We start from the raw sequence: 25,342 nt of genomic DNA on the forward strand, positions 1-25,342 counted from the left end.
CAGGACTTATTCAACCAGAAATAGCTTATAAAAAAAATCATTAAAGTTGGGAAGACATCACATAAATTGATTTTTTTTTAAATACAAAAATATGTATTTTACATAAATGATTAAATAACACATAAAAATACTAAAAATAATCGTGGACTTTTTTTTTTCTTCAAAAAATAGTCTATTAAATCATATGATTATCGTGATTTTTTTAATTTTTTGTTTTCTAAAGATCAAATATTTTTTTTTTACAAAACTTCATGAGATTTAATTGATAACTATTAAAAATTTGTAGATTTTTGTCACTATAGTTTAAAAAGCATAGGGGTTTATTAAAAATCGGTAAAAATATGAGGGGCTAAATCACTTTATTTATTTATTTATAAAGTTGAATGGCCGTGGAAGGGATACGTATGTGGTTAGTCTGAAAAAGATGGGCATATCTAGTTAGTGCTGAGGTCAAAGAGCATGAAAATGACAATTTTGAAGAGTTTTAGGTTGGAAGTTGAAGAAAATGGCATTTAGGTCATTCCTCATTACTCTAGATAACACCTAAAATAAGGGGGACAATATAATTAAAAAAAAAATATATATCTCAACTATTTATTAAAATGGTTACTTGTCCTATAAATTAATGTAAAATGACCTCATTATCCTTGTATTAAACTAAAATTCATTTGATTTTGTTTCCCAAAACAAGTCATATTCAACCTCTTGGGTAAAATCTTTAGTCTAATTTTCAACCTTACAAATAATTTAATTTAAACCTTCAAATTTAACGAACAAGATAATAATTTTGAATTGGAAGATGGTAATATTTTTTAATAGAAAATTCTAAGATTTTTTTGCAAAAGATTAAAGTGATGTTCAAATGTATTGAAGATGAAATTAATAGATAAAATTAATTTAAGGTTGGAGAGCATGAAGATGATTGGTTTTGGAAATTTGTTTTTTGAATTTTTGGTTTTTGGTTACAGGATTGAAAACGGGGATATTTAGATTATTTTTTGTACTCTGATAAAGAAGAATAAGATAAGGGGGGGGGGGGGAAGTTTTTTTATTTATTTATGCAATTCAAATAATTCAAATAATAAAAAATAATTTTAAACTAAAATTTTCTTATTGTGCCCAAACAGTAAAAAATGATTTATTTTGAAAATCATTTGTGTAATAGATGATTTGCAAACTAATATTTTCACTACAATCAAACACACCCTTAGTCAAAAATCATGAAAACGACAATACCATGTCCTTACAATCACGTTGATTAATTTTAAAAATTATAAAAAATAACCTATTTATGATAGAATCTTCAAAGCGTTTTTTTAATTAATATTTTAAATTACACATAAACCCTTCTTAGTGCATGCCACCTACTTTGAAAGAAAAGTACAAAGCAAAATAGATTGACCAAGTGAACGACCTTCTCATGCCGCAATCAAAGGAAATGTTGACAAGAAAAAGCAACCACTTATAAATGCCGAAATGTCACCAATTTAACGACACTTGACACTCCTTATCATTTAGTGGGCCTCACACGGTGTGAACTTATTACAAGTTGGAAACTTAAATAAGAAGAAAATTCCTTAGATCATTTAATTAAACCCTTTATCACTATCAGTCCAACCAAACTGGTGTTGATGAAGTCTAGGGTGGAGCCCTCGTCATGTGATGTGTGTGTCCACTTTCCTCCCCACAAAGACATTAATAATTGCAATACCTCTTAAAGCCATCCTATTGGGACAAACAAGTGATAGTTCTCTATTTTATATTTGTGAAAAATGGATTCCATCCAAGATCAAGGTTTTGAAAATCATCCAAAATCGAGATGATTCGTCTTGGAATATTATTCATGAACAAGTGAGATATTCAATTTGAATCATCATTGACATTGATTCGCTCGAGAGTCGATATGACTCGTCTTGTATTTTTAAATCTTGGCTACGTCCAAAACTTGGTCGAGTCAACTGGGACTTTGTATATTTTTATAAAAATAATTTATTTTTCATTATTTAAATATATAGCAATGAATTAAAAATATAGCCTTTTAACTAAGGTTGTTAATGGATCAGATCAGACCCAAAATTTGATCCATTCTGATATGACAACTTGTGGTATTAATCAGTAGTTTGGATTTTGATAAGGACTGATCCATTATGTCATTGGATAGATTCTCGATATATAATGTCCCAATCTGTTAAGGACCAGGTATGTTAAAATGTGAGAAAATATATAAATTATATAGTATATATTATTTAAGTATATGAACTTTATTTCAATTTTATATATCAAATCAGACTTGACCTGATATGATAAGTTATAAGTCGGATCCTTATTGGATTGGCAGATCCATTGACAGCCCTACTTCTGGCTCAGCATTTTGTAATCCAAACTTATTTTTATATATAAAAAAAGCTAAATTTATTCAAGTATATATAAATAAATAATAATAACTCAATTAAATAATTAATCTCATCCAAGACGAATCAGGCGTTTCAACTCTTGATATCCATGTGAAACGAGACGAAATGGAATACCAAGTTTTAAAACAATGCATATGATCTTAGTCATTATTTAATAACGCATATAAACATAGTTTTAAAACTCATTTTGACACCTCGTCTCATGTGCAAATCGAGTCGTCTTGAACGAGTTTTTGGATACATTTAAAACATTTTATTTAACAATGAGAAAAATGAACGTGGGGTTTTAAATCTCGTTTGATACATTAATTTGTCTATCTCGTCCATGCTTGATACTAAGACGACTCAAGCGATAGGCCTCAATCTTGGTCTCGGACGAGTTTTGAAACCATGCATGTAAATGAAGTATTAAAACGATCTTAGTCTTTGTGAACACATACATGCAAAGTCTTCTTAAAGTAATAATTTATGTCTTTTCCAAGTTTTTATAGATTGTTCGTTGTTGTCACTTTCAATCTTTGCCTAACGCGGAAAATAATGCAAAAGTGCAATCATTGCACATATGACCTTAATCCCCTCCCCTTCCCTCTTTATAAATCTAAGAATATTTCACTTCACGACTCAAAAGCTAGTCCAACAAAACCACACTATGGCCATCACCCACTCCTCCTCCTTCCATTGCCTTTACCTCTTCTTTTCACTCATTTTGTTTCACTCTTGGTGTTTGAACAAGGCCGCCTATGCCTATAGTGGTGGAGGGAGAGGCCCAGCAAAAAGCCATCATGTTCTTGATGCCAAATCCTTACTAACATCGTCAACTAGTTGCTCTGATTCCTTCACTAAAGGTAATTAAACACAAACCTATGATGTAATTTTGAAAAATCAATATAGTTCGAGACGGAGATGACTCGTCTATATTTTGAAAATATTTATACCAGTATTTTCAATATAAAATAAATACAACTCTAATTTTTTCATTATTTTGTAAAAAATCAGAAGTTCTTCTATTTGGGGATCACAAGAATGTGAACAGTAAAAATAAATAAATATTATAATGAATACACATAATATGTCTTTTGATAAATAATTAAATATTTTAAGAATATGATTGGACCAGTAATTTTGGCTTTATATTGCACATGACCATTTTGGTACTTGCCCCGGTTTTTTCTTAGGTTCCTCTGCGTTCAACTTACCAAAATTAGTATCAATTGTGGTCAAAAGAACGGTTGAGATGGAATTCCTCAATGGATTGATTAATGAATGAGTGCTGATTTTCTAACTATAAAGTCTTGACTTGGTTGAAGATTTGCAGTTGTGTATCTGAGAAAAAGATCTATGGTTCCATGTCCGTGCCATGTCAGCCGAGTATTGAGAAAGTTAGAAAAAAATAATGATTTTCTTGCTCCCCTCTGACGTGAAGCCCAAATGGGGATGGGAAGTCAGAAAATCACGACTCTTGATTAATAGGCCTAAATGAACCTCATTATATATGCCCGAAGACTTCATTCATATTTTAACATAATCTTTTCAGGTCCAAGACGATCGCCCACAACACTACGATTAGCTCATGAGCATGGGCCTTGTGCACCATTGGTCCACGGACACAATACAACAACGGCGGCTCCCAGTACCATCGAAATCCTCATCCAAGACGAATCCCGGGTCAAATACATCCACTCCAAATTTTCCAAACGAGTAGGAGATATTGAGGAGGAGAAGGCCGTCCCAGTCAGTCCCGGCCAATCCCTGGGAACTTCTAATTTCATAGTTAAAATCGGATTTGGTACACCCAAGCTTGATCTTTCGGTGGTATTTGATACAGGAAGTGACCTGACATGGATTCAATGCCAACCATGTGCCGGGAGTTGCTATCCGCAACAAGACCCAATATTCAATCCCTCTAAGTCATCCTCTTATTCCAATATCTCTTGTAGTGCCCCGGAGTGCTCCCAACTTAGGAGATCCGGTTGTGAATCGTCCACTTGCCTCTATGGTGTCAGGTACGGGGATAATTCGCAAACGATTGGATTCTTTGCACGTGAGACGTTAACATTGACATCTTCAGATGTATTCCCCAATTTCCAATTTGGTTGCGGTCAAAACAATGGCGGCCTCTTCGGGAAAACAGCTGGTTTATTGGGCCTCGGACGCAATAAGGTATCATTTGTGTCCCAAGCTAGTAAAAAATTTGGGGGAACATTTTCTTATTGTCTTCCACCTAGAGCAAGCTCAACTGGATACTTAGCTTTTGGGGCCACTGCCAAGACAAGTCTTAGGTACACACCCTTAGTAACTGACTTGCGTGGCCCATCATTTTATTTCCTAAAATTGTTAGGGATAAGCGTGGCAAATAAAAAACTATCAATCCAACCATCGGTATTTACGTCTTCGGGAACCATCATAGACTCTGGCACCGTAATCACCCGATTGCCTCCAGCGGCTTATGCGGTACTTCAGTCAGCATTTAAGCAATCGATGTCAAAGTACCCATCTGCTCAACCGATTTCAAAATTAGACACATGTTATGACCTTTCTGGTTACACGAACTTGTCGATACCAAAGGTGACGTTGCATTTCGAAGGTGGCATCGATTTGGATCAAAATCTGTCTGGGATTCTAATTGGATCAAGTGTGTCACAAGTGTGCCTAGCTTTCATTGGAAATAGTAATCCAAGTGATTTGGCCATCTTCGGAAATAGACAACATTTGGGATTGGATGTGGTTTACGATGTGGCTGCTGGAAGGATAGGATTCGGGTCTGGTGCTTGTAGTTCATAATTATGAGAACATTTCTCTTCGTTCACTAAAGAGGAAGAATGTGAGAATAAGTAGATATGTAATAACATGAACGAATAAGAATTTAGCTAGAACAAGTTTGGCATGGCATATATGAAGAAGAAATGAAAACCTTCAACAACTTTGTCAGAAAGATTAGAATTTATTTTTGTTGTTGTACTATTTTTACGGATCTATTTTATTGCCAATGTTATTAATTGTTGAAAATGGAATGGGTTCTTGATGATGTTTGTTTCAAATATTAATGTAATTCCTTCAATGTTCAAAATTGGGATTGAACGGATCTTGGAATACCATGTGAAATATTAAATCCTAGATAATATAGATTCTTTAAGCAGCAAATTGTAGTTATAGCGACGGCCAAAGCCGTCGGTATTTCCTACAGCAACGACAGCCAACTTGGTCGTTGGATGGCGCCGCAAGAAGCAAAATGAGATTTGAGCTTTAGCGACGGCCACTGGTCGTGGCCCTAGGGTGAGTTTATTTTTAAAAAATTGCTATTTCCACACAAACTTTTGCTAATGCCATACCTACTGTGATAATTAATAGAGAAACTAGTGTAGCAATAGTAAAATTTGGTGTGATGTGTACTAAGGCACTATCTTGAAGGGGACTACACTACACCAGTTTCCATAGAGAATTTCTTGCAGAATTACACCTTAGGAAGGCCAACCAAATTCTCCTATTAGCAACTCAAGAAGTACACCAACAATTTCACCCAAAAACTAAGCGCTTGTTTATTACCGTTTCAAAACACGGCTTTTACTGTGTTTGCGATGAAAAGCTGAGGTTCCACTCGTAATTATTGTTCGTTAAAAACAGCGTTAAAAATCTGCGTTTTGAAATGCAAATTGGAGAAGCTCGATTGAGACACTTTTTTAATCGCGTTTGCGGGGGAATAAAACACCGAATAAACTGTTGAAGTGAAAAGACGATTTTGCCCCTGCCCCTTTACTCTATTCTCTTCGACAGATCTCACCTTTCTCTCTCGATCTCACCTCTCTCTCTCTCTTTCTATCACACCTCTCTCTCTATCTCATGGTCTCTCTCTCTACTTATATTCGTTTCTTCTCTGTCGAGAAGCCTCTCACACAGCAGCGCACAGTTGTTCAGTCTCGATGTTGCACAAATCTCTCCATCGCGAGGCTTTCTCTCTGTCTAGCCACGCACAGATCTACGTGTAGTCGGAGTTCCACTTCGTCTCTTCTCTCTCAACAAATAGCGGAATCAAACGGGATTTGTGGTTCGATTTTTCTAACCCTATAAACATGGAAGTTTTTGATTTTTTTTTAAAATAATTTTAGGGGCTACTTTGATTATAGTTGTGATTATTATTTTGTACAAATTTCATCTCTTCTCTCTCGACAAACAGTTGAATCAAACGAGATTTTTGGTTCCATTTTTATAACCCTATAAACATGGAAATTTCTGAAATTTTTTTACCAATTTTAGGGTCTAGTTGATTATAATTTTGTTATTTAAACAAATTTCATAGTTTTTTTTATCAATTTTATTTAATTTGGTTCGATTTTTCTAACCATCTAAACATGGATCAGAATATATATATATATTTTTTTTATATATCAATTTTAGGGTCTCATTGATTATAGTTTAGGGTCTCATTGATTATAGTTTTGTGCAAATTTCAAAAAAAATTTTTTTATCAATTTTATTTAATTTGATTTGATTTTTCTAACCCTATAAACATGGAAATTTCAAAAAAAAATTTATCAATTTTAGGGTCTACGTGATTATAGTTTTGTTATTTAAGCAAATTTTAGAATTTTTTTTTATCAATTTGGTTCGATTTTTCTAACCATCTAAACATGAAAATTTCATAATTTTATTTAAATCAATTTTAGGGTCTAATTGATTATAGTTTTGTGCAAATTTCAAAAAAAAAATTTATCAATTTTATTTAATTTGGTTTGATATTTGTAGCCTTATAAACATGGAAATTTCAGAATTTTTTTTATCAACTTTATTTAATTTGGTTTGATTTTTCTGACCCTATAAACATGAAAATTTAAGAAATTTTTTTTTTATCAATTTAGGGTCTACGTGATTATAATTTTGTTATTTAAGCAAATTAAAGAATTGTTTTTCTCAAATTTATTTCATTTTTTGTAGGGTTTGGGTTTCTGAAGGGTTTATTATGTGGGTGTGTTTATTATTTACATATTCATAGTTGAATTAAATAGTCATGCATTACAATGGTTAGCTTCAAGAGTTTATGAAATTCCAATAAGGGCTGGATTCATAATGGTAGTATGATTCATAATGTAATGTTTGCTCGAGTAAGGACTAGATTTTAGCTTTGAATATTTGAATCATGTTTGTTGGATGTTGTAGAATTGTGATGGTTTTTTTTTTTTTAAGTTTGAACTGAATCACCACTAATTGAGTTTTAAAGTTTGAACATTTGAATCATGAATACTTTTCTTTATCTTACACATGCACACACACACACATCAATTACTATACTCTGTACAGTCAAAGATTAAGAACACAGGGATCCCTCACCGTGGGACTGAGAACTGTGTGTTCTTCCGGCTATCTATAGGATAGCCTGACATTGCCTCCTGGTTTCTCTCTTCGATTATACATTGTGCAAAATCAAAATATTTTTATTATTCTTACTTATTTCATATTTTTTTTTTTTGTGAACTAAAGATTTTACAAAAGATTGATGATGAGGTTGAAGTAGAATATGACATGTTTTGTTCCATGCACTACTGTTATTATTACCATTGACAGATGGAAGATAATAATTCAAAAAGTACGAAAGCATATTGGACATCCAAACAACATGAAGTTTAGGTCGAGATATGCAATGAATTAGTTAAAAAGGGGAAGAGACCACATAAAGTACTTGATAAGATTGGATATAAAACATTGGTGAAGGAGTTTAAAAGGATAACTAGCGTTTACTATGATAGAAGGCAAATGAAAAATAAGTGGGATAGACAAAAAGGACTTTGGGGACGTTGGAATAAAATTTGCACAAATACTGGTATCTCTTATAATGTTGAGACGGGTATATTAGATGTAAGTGAGGAGTGGTGGGATGGGTGGTTAGAGGTATATTTTTTTGTTACTTCTTTTTTTTTTTATTTAAATTTTTTTTATTTCTTTTATATATAATTTAGAATTTTTATTTATTAAAGCATCATCCAAAAGATGTAATATTTCGATTGAAGCCTTTGATGTTTGCGAAGCAATTAAATGTAATCTTTGGAGGCACATATGCTATTGGTAGCCGGATGAGATCGCCTGCATCATATACAATGCCATCTACATCAATAAACCAACCTGATAATCTTGGGGATGATCTAGAAGATGTCATGGAGATCTTGCCCCCGAAGTCTCAGATACCTTTAGACTTTACTCCTACTGATGCTGATGAGTTAGGGGATGATGCTACCGCTACTGTACCCCCACCCACAAATCATGTTCGACGCAGAAGTGACGATACTCTACAACCTCAAGGTCGTAGGCAGAAGATGACTGCTGTTATGCAAATTGGCCAGTTATTGGAGAAGTTCGTAGATGCAGTTAACAATCAGACATCTGCTTCTATCAATCTTACTTCTATTAAGAAAGACACTATTCAAGAGTCAATCGACCTCTTAGAGCAGCTAACCCCCAACAGTGATCTCTATCATTTTGCGTTGAAGATGTTTATGAAGAACAAGCAATTCAGAGAGATGTTTTGTGGTTACGATCAACAGATATTCGTTTTAGGTGGTTGGAGAGCGAGATGACTGATTATCTGACTGGGAGAGATTCTTAGACATTTTTTCATGTTATTTTTATATTATGTTGGTTTTGGAATGCACCTATAAGGTGCAATATACTGGTTATTTTTATATTTATATTGGTTTGATGATGCACCTATAGGGTGCAATATACATTGGTTACTTTTTGCACTAATATGATGTAATATACTCTGTTAGATGGATATGTTAATTTTTATTAGACATATATTATATTTTCTTATAGATGGATATTATTTGACTATTGGATGTTTATTGTGATTAATATTGTGGATAATGGGTTTTGTTGTATATGGTGGATATCATTTTATTGTATATTGTAAGTTTGATGTATATATAGCTAATATGGATCCATAAACAAGTCAAATGGATTAAGATGTTGATACCACAAATACTGTTGATACGACTGATGCCATTGATTCAAATGATGATATCAATAATACTGTTGGGTCAAGTGTTTTAAATATAGTTACGAGAGGAGTTATCCTAGGTTCTTTATTTTATTGTGAGAATGTCTTAGATAGGGAGGAACATAGTAATTGTCCGTTCAAGGGGATTCATTTTGTGCGAAAAACACTGAATGATAATACGATATGCTACTCATTGTTTAGAATGGAAAGCCATGTATTTGTGAATCTATGTTCCATTTTGGAGGAACGAGGTCTACTAAAGATGCAACGATATATTACTATTCAAGAACAAGTTGCGATGTTCCTATTGAAAATATAACATAATCAATGACAAATAGTAATTGTAGATTGTTTTGTTCATTTACTTGAAACGGTTAGCAAGTACTTTAACATAGTTCTTTTGGCGATTGTCAATATCCTTAATTTTACCTCCCGATCTCAATGAAATCTCTCCGTACATCCGTAACAAATCTCGTTTTTTTTTCATATTTTAAGGTAATTTCTTATATACATACACTTTAAATATATTTGTTTTATTAATATTTATAGATTAATATAATTAAAAAATATGTAGGGTTGTATTGGAGTGATAAACGTAACATATGTTAGTGCATTTGTACTAATAGCAGACCAAATACAATATCAAGGACATAAGGGACTCACACAAAATATAATGGCAACATGTTCGTTTGACATGTTTTCACTCATGTGGTGGTTGGTTTGGAAGGGTCGGCTAATGATTCACAGGTCTTCCTTGAAACATTGAATATTCCCAATTTAAAATTTGCATATCCTCCACCAGGTCTGTATTTAAAAGTTTGTCAATTATATATATTTATATTCAATTCTACAAATAATTTTTTTTGGATAATAGGTAAATACTATCTGGTAGATGCTGGGTACCCGCTTATAGAAGGTTATCTCGCACCTTACCGAGATGTTCGATACCATTTACAAGACTATAGGAGGTCATGGGCAAATAGTCGATAAGAAATCTTCAATTATTTACATTTTTCACTTCGAAATGTGATCGAACGAACCTTTGGGATTTTGAAGGCAAAATGGCCTATCTTGAAGATGATGCATTCATATAATTTGGACAAACAACGAAACATTATCGTGGCCTGCATGGCATTGTACAATTTTATAAAAAAATATGCGATTGTCGATGAAGAATTTATTCGATTCGAGGAAGAAGGGATAATGGAAGAGGAAGAAGATGGGATCATTGATCAAGAGTATCCAGTTTCCCCATCAGTAGGTCGTCAGAGTCAACAAACAATAAAAATGCATAGTGATTCAATAGTTGATGCCATTTTTACTGGTAATCATTGATGCATTTTCATATTAAATTTTTTTACTTTGTATTGTAATTATAAATACTGTTATTCGATGATGGAATAAATATAATACTATTTTTAATTATATTTCGAAGATTCTATGCTTATTTATTTATGTTCTTTGTGTATGATGAATAGCATTGATAGCAAATTATACTTATCCACCATGTTGTTCATGTGGTCGAGTGATGACATTAATCATAGTTAAAACAAAAAAAAATTATGGGAGGATGTTTTATAGGTGTCCATCTTGGCAGGTAATATGATATTGATATTAATGTTGGGTGCATATTTATATTTAGTGAGATTGATATTAATTCATGTGTTATTTAACTTTATAGAGACATATAGGGTCTTTTGTGTGGACAGATGAAGTTGACATTATCAATGATAATGTTCCTCAAGATAAAGTAACGGAGTCAAATAAGAAGAATGAAAAATATATTTTGTATGCATTTGTTGGATGTATATTTTACATGTTTTTATTTATTTCAATTTTACTTATTATATTAACTATGATTATTATGTTTAAATGATGTCGGAATGTAAATTAGAAGTTATGTGGATGTGTTATGTATATATAATGTGATGTAGATATGTTATGTATATATGATGTAATGTGAATGTTGAATTGCTTATTATGCAGGTATTTTGTTTATCAGAAAATTTTCATATGTCCATTTTTAAGAGGAGATGCTGCCGAAATTTCTGTAGAATTATAAATTTTTCTATAATTTTTTTTTTTGAATTATAAATATTTTAAAATTAATACAATTATTTTTAAAATTTTTTATATAATTTTATTACATTTATATGTATTTAGTGTAATTATATATTTATAAGGGTATTATGGTAATTTTTTATGCATTTTGAGTGTTTTATCAACATTAAAGGTATTCTGGTCATTTTAACCTAAACAGCAGATTCTAGAAGCTGTATTAAACAATAATTACTAGATTCTGGTCAACAGTACAGCACTTTTACAAAGTTCTATCAAACAAGCTTTTCAGTGGTTCAGTTTCTGACAGTAGATTCAGGCAGCTGAATCAAACGGGGCCTAAATGACTATCAAAAATCGAAAAATCTAATAAAAGATCACTAAAAAATACTTTTACTCCTAGTCATTAGTTCATATATTTGTCTATAATAACATATATACATGCAGGCAAAAACCCAGACCAAAACTAATAACATCTCATCTAAATTATGCAAGGAAACATGAACATATAACCATAATACAAGAATTTTTTACTTATTCTTTCTCAACATACCTAGGCCTTTATGCCTTGAAGACTCTCGCATCAAATCTACGCAAAATTTGTCTCCATTATTCAATGAATTTCTACTTACAAATTCTATTAACTCGTTGTAAGCCTCAGGGTTATAGTTTTGCTCTGCCAAATAAATGTAACAAATGAAATGATCGAGATATACGCGATTATATCTAACTACTCTGTATAATGCAGTATCCATCTTATAAGTAAATTTTCTAAGAGTCACAATGGACTCTAAACTACAACCTTATTTGGTTTGGCAAAATGGGTCTCTAAACTTATGCATTTTTTATTTCCTTAATAAATGAGTGGGATCGATTGTGATTTCTCTTTGTGGATGAATTTATTTATTCCTTGATTTGAACTAAAATTTGTTGGATGATTTGGATTTCTATGATGCAAAAGCTGTTTGCTTGCATGTAAGTTGTTTGCCTGACTAAATCCAATAATCAAAATGCCTACTTGATTTACAGAAAGATAGTGGTTCTCTTACAGTAAATAAACAAAGTAGTTTATTGTTTTGGGGTCAAAATCAAATAGGCTTACATACTCCACATGAACCTGAACTTGCTACTAACACACAAGGGACTTCTCACATCTCACTAACTTGGTCTAATGGATGGACCATACATAATAAAGAGTAGGAAATAACCTAGTCAAGACCAAGAATGCCGGTTCAGGTAGAGTTCAGTGTGAGGCATTTCAAACCATGATACCAACGTCCAACAAAAGTAAGTAAGGAAAAAAAAAAACATGAACAAAGAAGACAGTTGAATTCATTCCTAGGTAAACACACCGGCTATATCACAATTGTAAGCACTTATCCAACAGAGGTGTAATCTAGGAGCCACTTGGAAGTTGGTTACTTAACATATGGTGTCTAAGTGAATTTCTAACATGTGACTTTGTGGAGAAAACTGTTTGGAGGTATGATTGAGTTTTGGTTCTTCATTTTTCTTGTTTTATTCAACAAATCTTTTTAGCAAGGATGCATTTTTAAAGAAGAGCTTGATGGTTTGTTATGTTCCATATGAGTTTGAAGTTGAAGTATGTACTTAATATATAGGGTGTCCTTTCTAATGGCAAGGTACTTCAAGTACTTTACCTCTACAAGCAGGCTGGCTGGGAATAGATTAATGGCACCAGGATTATAACTGAAGTTGCTGGGAAAGTATGATGTAATCAGCATCAAATTGGGACGCAACATATATAAGCAATTAATTGAATACAGATCTTCGATTTTAATACAGAAGTAAAAGTTGTGTGATGTGTTCAAAATAATTAGAAATGTCTTATTGTTTCAGAGTATGGCAGAAAATGGCCAAGCAATTAATGAAACAGTAGAATGGTTTTTAGCACCAAAGGTGTTAGATGCCAAATGCCAATGCTTGTATGCTTATTCTTGGATTTGACACTTGTTGACTAGAAAACATAAAAAATTTGTAGTGTAAGGAGCCATAAGAGTCGGAACATTACCTGCGAGACAGTACTAGCTGCCACATATATGGAATGAAGAGCTCCTCAGGATGATTTTCTTGCTCATGTGTGAACCGTAATTGAGTAAACATCTGCTCAGATTCAATATTTCCAAAATACAAGTTAAAGGCACGTTATTTTCCATGAAAATAATTTTTCCTAAAAAATAATTGGACTACAATTTCTAATGCCGAATATACCAAGAACATTTTACCTTCATCCCTTCACCTCGCCAAGATCGACAATTGATGATTATGATTTGGAGGAATTCCTCCACAGACCATTCAACATCCATTATCTGGGCATCCATGCGGATATTGAAAAAATCTAATACCTAAAAAGATGGAAGGTCATAAAAATATGTTCCCCTTGAGAACATGGTATAACAGAGACATCAAGCACTTATACTCAGCTTAGGAAAACTATTAACGAAATAACAATTCAAAAGGCAAAGAAAACTAAGCACTCAAAGATTTGATAGCATATAGTATAAATGTTTTCAGGCAGTTCGTTAAAGCGTAGATGGTTCTTGAAAGGCTGAAAGAGCTTTTGCCGGTGCATTATTGCATATACAACCTGCACCAACGTGAAAATTCAGGAATATGAACCATGAAATAAATTGAGATGATCCCAAGCTGTAAGAGATATAACAAAATAGTTTCATATATGAGGAGACTAAAAAAATTGAAGCTTAATTAACAATAATTCTTTGTCGACCAGTACCATCTAGCATCACAAACCACAACACCATAGACCTAGAATTATCTAAAGAGGAAGAAAGAATGTTAATCTCTAAAACAAAATGTCTCTATTGGTGGAGAGGTTTATGAATTTTATCACCCTATAGCTCAAGGTGTTGTTGAAGGCATCCTCTCCAATTATACTTGTTTTTGTTCCCACACATTTTTCTGTTATAACAACGGAGGTTTTAGCGATGGCCACCGACGGCCCGAGTGGCTGGTCACTATATGTATTTTCAACAATTTTTTCGTAGGAGATGTGTATTTAAAAATTCTACCCATAGAATCTAATTATACTTGTTTTTGTTCCCACACATTTTTCTGTTACAACAACGGAAACTACAATAGTAATTTTAACCAAAGCTCAAACAACTCAAACATCAACCAATTTAATAATTCATCGAAAAGAAGTAAACCATAATTTAGTTAGGAAAAAAAATTCAAAAGACTAAGGAAGCCAAGGAATACATACATGATCTCTGCAACTCAATTCTCTGACTTAGCGCCATTAATGGCGTCTCACGTCCCTACTTCTCCCTACAACTTGGGGGTTTGTTCTCTTCCACATTTCAGATCTAGTTCAATCAAATCAGCACCAGTGAATCTTCGATCTAGTACCAGATCCAATGTTCTCTCTCATCAAAATGAAAATTATTCTCTTCCAACTCCACTCAAAACACCCTACCTAGGTTTTCTTTCTTCGAATCTCTCTCCAAAACTTCTTAATTATGCTCTCTCATTATCGAATCAAAGATTCACTGTTCGATCATCGGCTTCTACTACAGTAGTTCCTGCTAAGCCATGGCATGGAGCTTCGTTGAAGCCATTAATGGCTTCAATCATGACTGGAATCATTCTCTGGTTCGTTCCTATACCAACAGGTGTGACGAAGAACGTATGGCAATTACTAACAATCTTCCTCGCCACAATCGTTGGAATCATCACTCAACCATTACCATTAGGAGTTGTTGCTTTGATGGGATTAGGCGCATCTATTCTCACCAAAACCCTAACTTTCGGTGTTGCATTTTCCGCATTTGGTGATCCAATTCCATGGCTAATCGCTCTTGCTTTCTTCTTCGCTCGAGGATTCATTAAAATTGGGCTTGGTAATCGAATTGCTTATCAATTTGTGTCTCTCTTCAGTAGGGTTAGGTTACAGTTTGGGAAGAACTTATTATATCGATAAAGGTTCTCAATTTATCTTTTTTATAAATATACGATTCCTTTTGTATCCGCTAGAACAGGAGGAATTTTCCTTCCATTAGTTAAATCTCTTTGTGTTGCTTGTGGTAGCAATGTTGGGGATGGTTTACTTCGTTTTCAATTTTTAGATGAGAGAGAGAGAGAGAGAGAGATTTCGAGTTTCAGACAGAGAGGGGGACTGATTTGGAGTTTGAGACGAGAGACAGCGGGAGTGAGTCGTTGTGGCAAAATAAACCCTCCGTAGCGACGGTCAAACTTTGACCGCAACTAAAAGTTGTTGCGGTAGACCACCTTTCCTGTAGTGACTCTCTGATACCACATGTTATATATTTAGTTATTCACAATTTAGTTCTGATGATTTGATGTACTTTTGATGCACGCACCTTACGCAGCTTGATGTGGTAGCACATAACTTATTATAAATAAAAAAGAAAAAAAAAGAGAAAGAAAAAGAGAGTTTCTCTCTCCTATCCATAATGAAAAGAAAGAAACTTTCAGATCTAATCACCTTGTGACATTCAAAATCATGATCTCATGAAATGGGGTTGTAAAGGATAAAATTATATGAACTTTAAAAAAAAAATTAGTTTTCCCTGTTGAATTTTATTTTTAAATTTGGGTTCTCAGTAGCCGTCCATATTAAACACCTTGGATCAAGTTCGAAGAACAATTTTTTTAATTAAATTTTTTTTTTCAATATGAATATTTTTATTAAATCTAGATGGCTATGTTGTTGGATTTTCAATTTGATAATCAATGTGAGCCCAATAATCCTTTTTAAGATTTGAAATCTAAAAAAAGTAAATATGTGGACAGAGAATGGACAAGGGAGAGAAACTTTTTTTTATTTAAAAAATAGGTTATGTGCTTCCACGTTAGAGTGTGTCAAGTGCATGTGCCAAAAATACGTCAAATTATCAGCACTCTTCACAATATATATCCAAGAACACACAATTTCCTTGAGCTTTGAATCTAACATATATCTCAAGATTAACTATCATAGCCATGCTTATACTATTTAGAAGAGTTAGAATGTGTACTTTGCGACAATGTAATCCAAAGTAGAGTCTATTACTTGTTACACAAACTTCCCCTTAGTGATTCTTCAATTCTAGACTCACCTTGTCCTCTTTGTTCTATTGTTAGATTGATCAAAACTTTCCGTTCTTGATGGATTTCAATCTTAAAAAACCAAAGAGTGTTCACATTTTTGACTCCTTGATGATTGTATTAATCATTGATTAATAATTTACCTAATAGGGGTGTTGATCCATTCTTATATTAAGAGGAATAGAGGGTCTAGAGTCCCTCTTTTAATAGGATTTCATACCATCAAGGTTTCTTAATAAAATCCAATGAGGATCCTTTTTAAATCCAACGACTTGTAGGTTTCCTTAATATTGATAACTCTTATATTATAACCTAATTTTGGTTAAAACGTTAAAACGTGTACGCTGATTGGGTCACCCATAAAGTAAGTCTAATATTTCAATCTTTTCCAAGTCTTCTTAGATTGTTGTCGCCTTTTCAATCTATGCCTAACGACATGAAAAATAATGCAAAACTAAAATCAATGCAACTATGACCTAGAAGCAGATCCTCTGTAGCACAACTATCCTGTAACACCCCTATAACAATGTTTGGATGGTTGAAAGAGTACCACATTAGTGATACAATAAAATCCCACCCTAATTAAAAAAGATGTGGATCTAGCAAAAGCAAAAAAGAAAAAAAAATCTTCTTTTTCAAATTAGATCTAAACTATGATCACGAGATGGTTGTGATGTTATTTTTTCATACTATGGCTCTTTCTTACCTGTGGTGAGAGTGCTACATGATAATTGTGCCACAGAGGATCTGCTTCCATATGATCTTCCCTCCCTTTGAGGCTAACTTTGAAGCCGGCAGCCCGCTTCAAAATTTGAAGGAACCCTCCTCGCTACAAGACACATGGCATCTCTAATTTATTTCATGCCCCTACATTTCCACCAAAACTTGAAATACCTCATTGGAAATGCCACTTGTAATACAATGGAGAGGGTTCCTTCAATATTTTGATGCGGGCTGCTCACTTCAAAGTTCTTTCCCCCTCCCCATTCCCTCTATACAAATCTTAGTATATATTACTTCAAGACTCAAAAACCACACAAACCGCACACTATGGCTATCACCCATTCCTTATCCTTTCATTGCCTTCACCTCTTCATTTCACTCCTTTTGTTTCACGCTTGGTGTTTGAACAATCCCTATGCCAATGGTGGTGGAGGGAGAGACGCAACAAAGACTCATCATGTTCTTGATGTCAAATCCTTACTAAAATCATCAACTGTTTGCTCTGATTCCTTCACCAAAGGTAATTAAACACAAACCATGATAGCATTTTGGAAAAAAGTGGTAACAAAAATTATATAATCTGATACAAAGATGGCTCGTTTATATCCTTCTTGAATGAGTTGGATATTCAATGCGAATTGTCCTTCACATGGAATCATTCATGATCAAGATGACTTGTCCAATATTTTGAAAATATTGGCCAATTTAATAAAATTGCGTTCCAGTCAACTGGATCACTATGTGAAAAAACAGGTAAATTCAACCCCAAGTTCAGTCGAATTTAGCCTCTTTTTCACATAGGTTTTTTTTATTTATAATAATTTGATAAAATAAATACTTATTTTTGATAATTTAAAATTTTGTTATATAAATAAAAATGTGATCTTATTAACTTCAACAATTTATCTTGTCAAAGACTAGATGATTTGGAAGAGTCTTGGTACCAGTGGGGGACGATAATACAAAGTTTTAAAACCATGATAGCAACATGAAATATTGAAGTTGTTCTGTTGGTTATAATATTTTTTATATTGTGTAACTGGAAAAATTATTGAGGTTATTTTCAAAATAATGGCAAAGGATATCGTTATTTAATTAGTTTTGGCCTACCACACGATGTTTTTGTTACTTTCTACTCCAAGAAAGTGTTCAAAATCTTGATAATTTTGAGTTTCAACTAAAAAATGGTAGTAATGATCCTTATTTTTACAATTATTTAAATAATATAGTAGAGTCATGCTGAAGTGACATCTACGAGTCAAAAAGCATCTATGGTTCCTACACACTTTCATGTCAGGATGATATGAGGTAAAATCTTGAGGTCACTTCAGCATTATTCTTAAAAATAAAATGGGTTTGGTTCTAGCTATCATGATAGATGAACCAAAATGGACCCATAATATAATGCTAGGAAATCTTGAAAACTAATTCTAGGTATCCTAACAAACTGATTTTCTGTGAAATTAAAATTGTTCATAGAGTTGATTAATAGGCCTAAATGTACCTCACTATATATGCTCGAAGACTTTATTCATATTTTAACATAATCATTTCAGGTCCAAGACGATCACCTGCAACTCTGCTATTAGCTCACAGACATGGGCCTTGCGCACCATTGGTTCATGGACACAATACAACAACAGTGGTTCCCAGTACCATCGAAATCCTCATCCAAGATGAATCCTGGGTCAAATACATCCACTCCAAACTTTCCAAACGAGTAGGAGATATCGAGGAGGAGAAGGCCGTCCCAGTCAGTCCCGGCCAATCCTTGGGAACTTCTAATTTCATAGTTAAAATCGGATTTGGTACACCCAAGCTTGATCTTTCGGTGGTATTTGATACGGGAAGTGACCTGACATGGATTCAATGCCAACCATGTGCCGGGAGTTGCTATCCACAACAAGATCCAATATTCGATCCCTCTAAGTCATCGTCATATTCCAATATCTCTTGTAGTGCCCCAGAGTGCTCCCAACTTAGGAGATCTGGTTGTGAATCCTCCACTTGCCTCTACGGTGTTAAGTACGGGGACAATTCGCAAACGATTGGATTCTTTGCACTTGAGACGTTAACGTTGACATCTTCAGATGTATTCCCCAATTTCCAATTTGGTTGCGGTCAAAACAATGGCGGTCTCTTTGGGAAAATAGCCGGTTTAATGGGCCTCGGACGCAATAAGGTATCATTTGTATCCCAAACAAGTAAAAAATTTGGGGGAACATTTTCTTATTGTCTTCCACCTAGAGCAAGCTCAACTGGATACTTAGCTTTTGGGGCCACTACCAAGACAAGTCTTAGGTATACACCCTTGGTAACTGACCCTCGAGGCCCATCATTTTATTTCCTAAAATTGTTAGGAATAAGCGTCGCAAATAAAAAATTATCAATCCAACCATCGGTATTTATGTCTTCGGGAACAATCATAGACTCTGGCACTGTAATCACCCGATTGCCTCCAGCAGCTTATGCGGCACTTCAGTCAGCATTTAAGCAATCAATGTCGATGTACCCATCTGCTCCACCGATTTCAAAATTAGACACATGTTATGACCTTTCGGGTTACACGAACTTCTCAATACCAAAGGTAATGTTGCATTTTGAAGGTGGTGTCGACTTGGATCAAAATCTGTCTGGGATTCTAATTGGATCGAGTGTGTCACAAGTGTGCCTAGCTTTCATTGGAAATAGTAATCCAAGTGATTTGGCCATCTTTGGAAATAGACAACATTTGGGATTGGATGTGGTTTACGATGTGACTGCCGGAAGGATAGGATTTGGGTCTGGTGCTTGCAGTTCATAATTATGAGAACATTTCTCTTCCTTCACTAAAGAGGAAGAATATGAGAATAAGTAGATATGTAATAACATGAATGAATAAGACTTGAGCAAGAACAAGTCTGGCATGGCATAAATGAACAAGAACAATTATTTTTTACCGTTGAATTTTATTTTTAAATTTGGATTCTCGATAGCCGTCCGTTTTGAACACCTTGGATCAAGCTTGAAAAACAATTGTTTTTCATTTTTTAATTCTTTAGTTTTTTTTTTTCTTTTTGAATATGAATATTTTCTTGAAATCTAGATGGCTGTGTTGTTGGATTTTCAACGTGATAATCAATGTGGGCCCAATGATCCTTTTTAAGATTTGAAATCTAAAAAAACAAATGTATGGGCAGAGAACGAGCAAGAGAGAGAAACTCTTTTTTGTTTTGTTTAAATAAGTTATGTGCTTCCACATTAGCATGCGTTAGTAGCATGCGCCAAAAGTACGTCACATTATCAGCACTCTTATTTATATCCACGAACACACAATTTCTCTAAACTTTAAATCTAATATATATCTCAAGATTAATTATCATAGTCATAATTATACTATTTAGAAGAGTTAGAATGCGTACTTTGTAGCATTGTAATCCAAGGTAAAGTCTATTACTTGTTACGCAAACGAACTTCCCCTTAGTGATTGTTCAATTCTAGACTCACCTTATCCTCTTTGCTCTATCGTTTAGATCAATCAAAACTTTCCATTCTTGATGGATTTCAATCTTAAAAATCTAGAGAGTGTGTTCATGTTTTTAACTCTTTGATGATTGTATTAATCATTGATTAATAATTAATCTAATAGGGGTGTCAATCCATTCTTATATAGAGAGGAATAAAAAGCCTAGAGTTCCTCTTTTAATAGGATTTCTTACCATCAAGGTTTCTTAATAAAATCCAATGAGGATTCTTTCTAAATCCAACGACTTGTAGGTTTCCTTAATATTGATAACTCCTAAATTAGAATGTAACTTTATTTAAAACATTAAAATGTGTAGGTCGATTGGGTCACCCTTAAAGTAAGTTTAATATTTCATTCTTTTCCAAGGCTTCGTCGATTGTTGTTGCCTTTCAATCTTTGCCTTACGATGCGAAAAATAATGCAAAATTGAAATCAATGCAACTATGACCTAGAAGCAGATCCTCTGTAGCACAACTATCTTGTAGCACCCCTGTAACAACATTTGGATGGTTAAAAGAGTGCCACATTAGTGATACGATAAAATCCCACCGTTAATTAAAAATTTTGAGAGTTCAGTGGCCGTTTGTTTTTAAAGATGTGGATTTGGAAAAAAAAAAAAATCTTCTTATTTAAATTAGATCTAAACCATGATCACAAGATGGTTGTGATGTTATTTTTTCATACTATGGCTCTCTCTCACCAGTAGAGAGAGTGCTATATGATAGTTGTGCCACAAAGGATCTGCTTCCGTATGATCTTCCCTCCCCTAGAGCCTGACTTTGAAGTTGGCAGCCTGCTTCAAAATTGGAAGAAACCCTCGGACACAAGGCATTTCTAATTTATTTCATGCCTCTACATTTCTACCAAAATTTGAAATACCACCTTGGAAACACCACTTGTAATCCAATGGAGAGGGTTCCTTCAATACTTTGAAGCGAGCTGCCCGCTTCAAAGTTCCTTTCCCATCCCAATTCCCTCTATATAAATTAAAGTATGTTTTACTTCAAGGGGAAATGTTCAGCACCCTAAGTTTTACCACACACTTTAACAAACGTTTTTTGTCCTACATGGGTTAGAAGTTTTGGAATGAGCTGATGTTTGGTGAGGATGATCTCTATGATTAGAAGATCATCCTCCCCAAAAATCAGCCCATTCCGAAATGTTTAGCCCCATGTTTACACGTTGAAAAATCGTAGACCGTCCATTTTTTGTAAATCAATTTTGATGGGGTTAGAAGTTTTGGAATGAGCTGATTTTTGGTGAGGATGATCTCCTCACCATAGAGATCATCCTCACCAAAAATCAGCTCATTCCGAAACTTCTAACCCATGTAAGACAAAACGCGTTTGTTAAAGTGTGTGGTAAAACTTAGGGTGCCGAACGGGACCCTACTTCAAGACTCAAAAGCCACACAAGCCACAAACTATGGCTATCACTCATTCCTCATCCTTCCATTGCCTTTACCTCTTCATTTCACTCCCTTTTTGTTTTACGCTTGGTGTTTGAACAATGCCTATGCCTATGGTAGTAGAGGGAGAGACGCAACAAAGACTCATCATGTTCTTCATGTCAAATCATTACTAACATCATCAATTGTTTGCTCTGATGCCTTCACCAAAGGTAATTAAACACAAACCATGATATTATTTTGGAAAAAAGTGGTAACAAAACTTATATAATCCGATACATATATGACTCGTTTATATTGTTCTTAAACGAGTGGGATATTCAATGTGAATCATCCTTCACATTGAATCATTTGTGATCAAGATGACTTGTCCAATATTTTGAAATTATTGGCCAACTTAATAAAATTGCGCTCTAGTCAACTGGGTCACTACGTGAAAAAACAGGTAAATTTAACGTCAAGGTCTGTCAAATTTAACCCCTTTTTCACATAGGTTTTTTTGTTGTTATAATAATTTGATAAAATAAGTACTTGTTTTTGATAATTTAAAATTTCGTTAGATAAATAAAAATGTGATCTTATTGACTTAAACAATTTATCTTGTCAAAGACTAGATGATTTGGAAGAGTCTTGGTATCAGTGGGGGACGAGAATACAAAGTGTTAAAACCATGATGGCAACATGAAATGTTGCAGTTGTTGAGCTGGTTATAATATTTTTAAAAAATATTTTTCATTGTGCAATTGGGAAAATTATTTGGGGTTATTTTCAAAATAATGGGAAAGGATATTGCTATTTAATTCATTTTGGCCTAATACATGATTTTTTTGGGTAGTGTTTACAATGATAATAATTTCAAGTTTTAACTAAAAAATGGTAGATTAGATCCTTATTTTTAGGGGTGTACATTCGGGTAAACCTGAATCAGACAGAACCAAATTTTCGGATTCGGTCTGGGTAGGGTTGAAACTAAATCCAACCCTAAATATGTCAGTCCGAGTTCTAATTCCTAATGTTGAAACCGAACCGAAACGAGGAATTAAACCATGGTCATAATGGACACAAACCACCATTACTTACCATTAAACTAAGAAATTTTTTGTGTTAAACTTTTTAACTATTAATATATAATAATAAATCTGATTTATAAACATATTTAAAGAAAAAATCAAAATTTTACCATTACCCCTTTCAACAGTCAACCCGAAACCCGACCCAAAACCCAATTTTTTTTGGAAAAACGGTAAAAAAGATTTGAAAATTTTGTACCCACTCTCCAAAAGAATTATTACTATTTTTAAACCGTTGGAGGGAGGTGATAGTAAATATGAATTTCATTTCTCACTATTCCAAATTCTCTCAAAATTCTCTAAATCTCTCAATCTCTTTATTTTATTTGCATAATTTTGTACTAAATTCTCTAAGATCTTTATTAAATTGAGATTTATTCTAAATTAATTTGATTTCAAGTGATCAATATTCTTCTATATGGCAAAATCAAGATCAAATCATCATCAAAAAGATGAAATCTTTATCAAATGATCAAGATCAAAGTCATCATCAAGTAATCAATAATTTCTTCTACGTGAAAAAATCAATCGATCAAATCGAGACATGATCAACCAATCAAAATTTTCGACATAAGGTGTAGTGATTCTAATTTTTTTTTTTCTTAATATTATTAGATTAAGCTTCTCCTCTCCTTTTTTATTTTTTCTCTACTTGCAAGTGAAGTCTAATCAATTTCTATTAATTTTAATTTAGTGTTAATTTTTATATAATGGATCCTCAAAATATTACTATCAATGATTTTCAAAATTTTGATTTTAATTTATTTAGTTACAAAGGGGGTAGTAATGATTCAGAACCCTCTAATCCTAATCTTCTAAAAAAATTAAAAAGATTTCGATCCAAGGCATGACAACATTTTACTTTAATAAATGTTGTAAACCCGGACAGAAATAAAACGGAAAAAGTAAAATGTAATTACTGTGGAAAATTTTTAACTTAGTTCAGTACATCTAAAATAAGCACAATAAATAAACATAAATAAAATGCGTGTCCAAGAAGAAAACAATCCAATATTAGTCAAAATCTACTTAATCGATCAATTACCGGTGACATAAGCACATGGTTGTATGATGTTGAAAGGGCACGATGGGAAACTGTTAAATTTTTACTTACGAAAGAAATGTCATTTCTTGTAATTGAAAAAAATAAATTATAAATAATTTATTCAATAAGTATATTTTCTTAATTTTGAAAGTATTTTTAGAAATACATTAAAGAGGGATGTAATGAAAATGTTTAAAAATAAAAACGTAGAAATTAAAATTTATTACAAAATATACCTAGTAAAATATGCTTAACTTTTTATGTATAGATTTAAAATCAAGGTATCCCATATATATGTGTTATGGCACATTTTATAGATGAAAATTGGAATTTATAGAAAAGAATTATATATTTTTCTTTATTAAATGCAAAACATACAGGTTTAGTAATTTTTGAAGTTTTGCAAAATATTTTATTAGATTATGAAATTAGTAATAAAATATTTACAATTACATTAAATAGTGCCAGTAGTAATAATATAGCCGTAACTTACATTAAAGATGCATTATTTAACGAACCAATTTTAAAAGAATTATTACATGTTCGTTGTGGGACACATATTTTAAATTTAATTGTACAAGATAATATTTAATGTATAAATAATGTCTTTGAAAATATTAGTGAAATTATTAATACAACAAGAATATCACATATTAAACAAAAACGATTTGATAAATATTATGTATTATTTGATTTACTACCAACTAGATTATCATTAGATGCGTCACATCGATGGAATTCCATGTACTACATGCTACAACACGTGGTTCGTTATAAAAATTCAATAAAAGATTTTTATAAGACACATGTAGTGAAACACAATTAGAAGAAAATGATTAGGAAATGTAAATAATATTTGTAATTATTTTCAAAAAAAATTCGAAATTACAAAAGCTTTTCCGGGATAAAAATATGTTACATCCGTCGAATTTTATTTGCAGTTAGCTCAAATTAAAGAATTTTTAAGTTAGAATTTAAATAATAGTAATGGTACACAAATGAATAATAAATTTAATAAATATTGAAAAACTATTACACATAACTTA

General features: G+C 32.9%; 2 protein-coding genes across 2 annotated transcripts; both read left to right on the forward strand.

The window, feature by feature from the left end:
* The first annotated feature begins 3,025 nt into the window (after positions 1-3,025).
* LOC147388320 (aspartyl protease family protein At5g10770-like) lies at positions 3,026-5,358 on the forward strand. Its single transcript, XM_086421816.1, has 2 exons — positions 3,026-3,259; positions 3,949-5,358. The coding sequence occupies exons 1-2, from the start codon at positions 3,064-3,066 to the stop codon at positions 5,193-5,195; spliced, it is 1,443 nt and encodes a 480-aa protein (XP_086277942.1). The 5' UTR covers positions 3,026-3,063; the 3' UTR covers positions 5,196-5,358.
* Positions 5,359-17,568: 12,210 nt separating this feature from the next.
* LOC147388321 (aspartyl protease family protein At5g10770-like) lies at positions 17,569-20,214 on the forward strand. The gene is made up of 2 exons (XM_086421789.1): positions 17,569-17,788; positions 18,825-20,214. Exons 1-2 carry the CDS (start codon positions 17,596-17,598, stop codon positions 20,069-20,071), a joined length of 1,440 nt encoding a protein of 479 aa, XP_086277915.1. The 5' UTR covers positions 17,569-17,595; the 3' UTR covers positions 20,072-20,214.
* Positions 20,215-25,342: the final 5,128 nt, after the last annotated feature.

The sequence above is a fragment of the Akebia trifoliata genome, chromosome 13 (genome assembly GCF_017979445.1).
Source record: "Akebia trifoliata isolate Shusen 1 chromosome 13, ASM1797944v1, whole genome shotgun sequence".
NCBI classification, from domain to species: Eukaryota; Viridiplantae; Streptophyta; class Magnoliopsida; order Ranunculales; family Lardizabalaceae; genus Akebia; species Akebia trifoliata.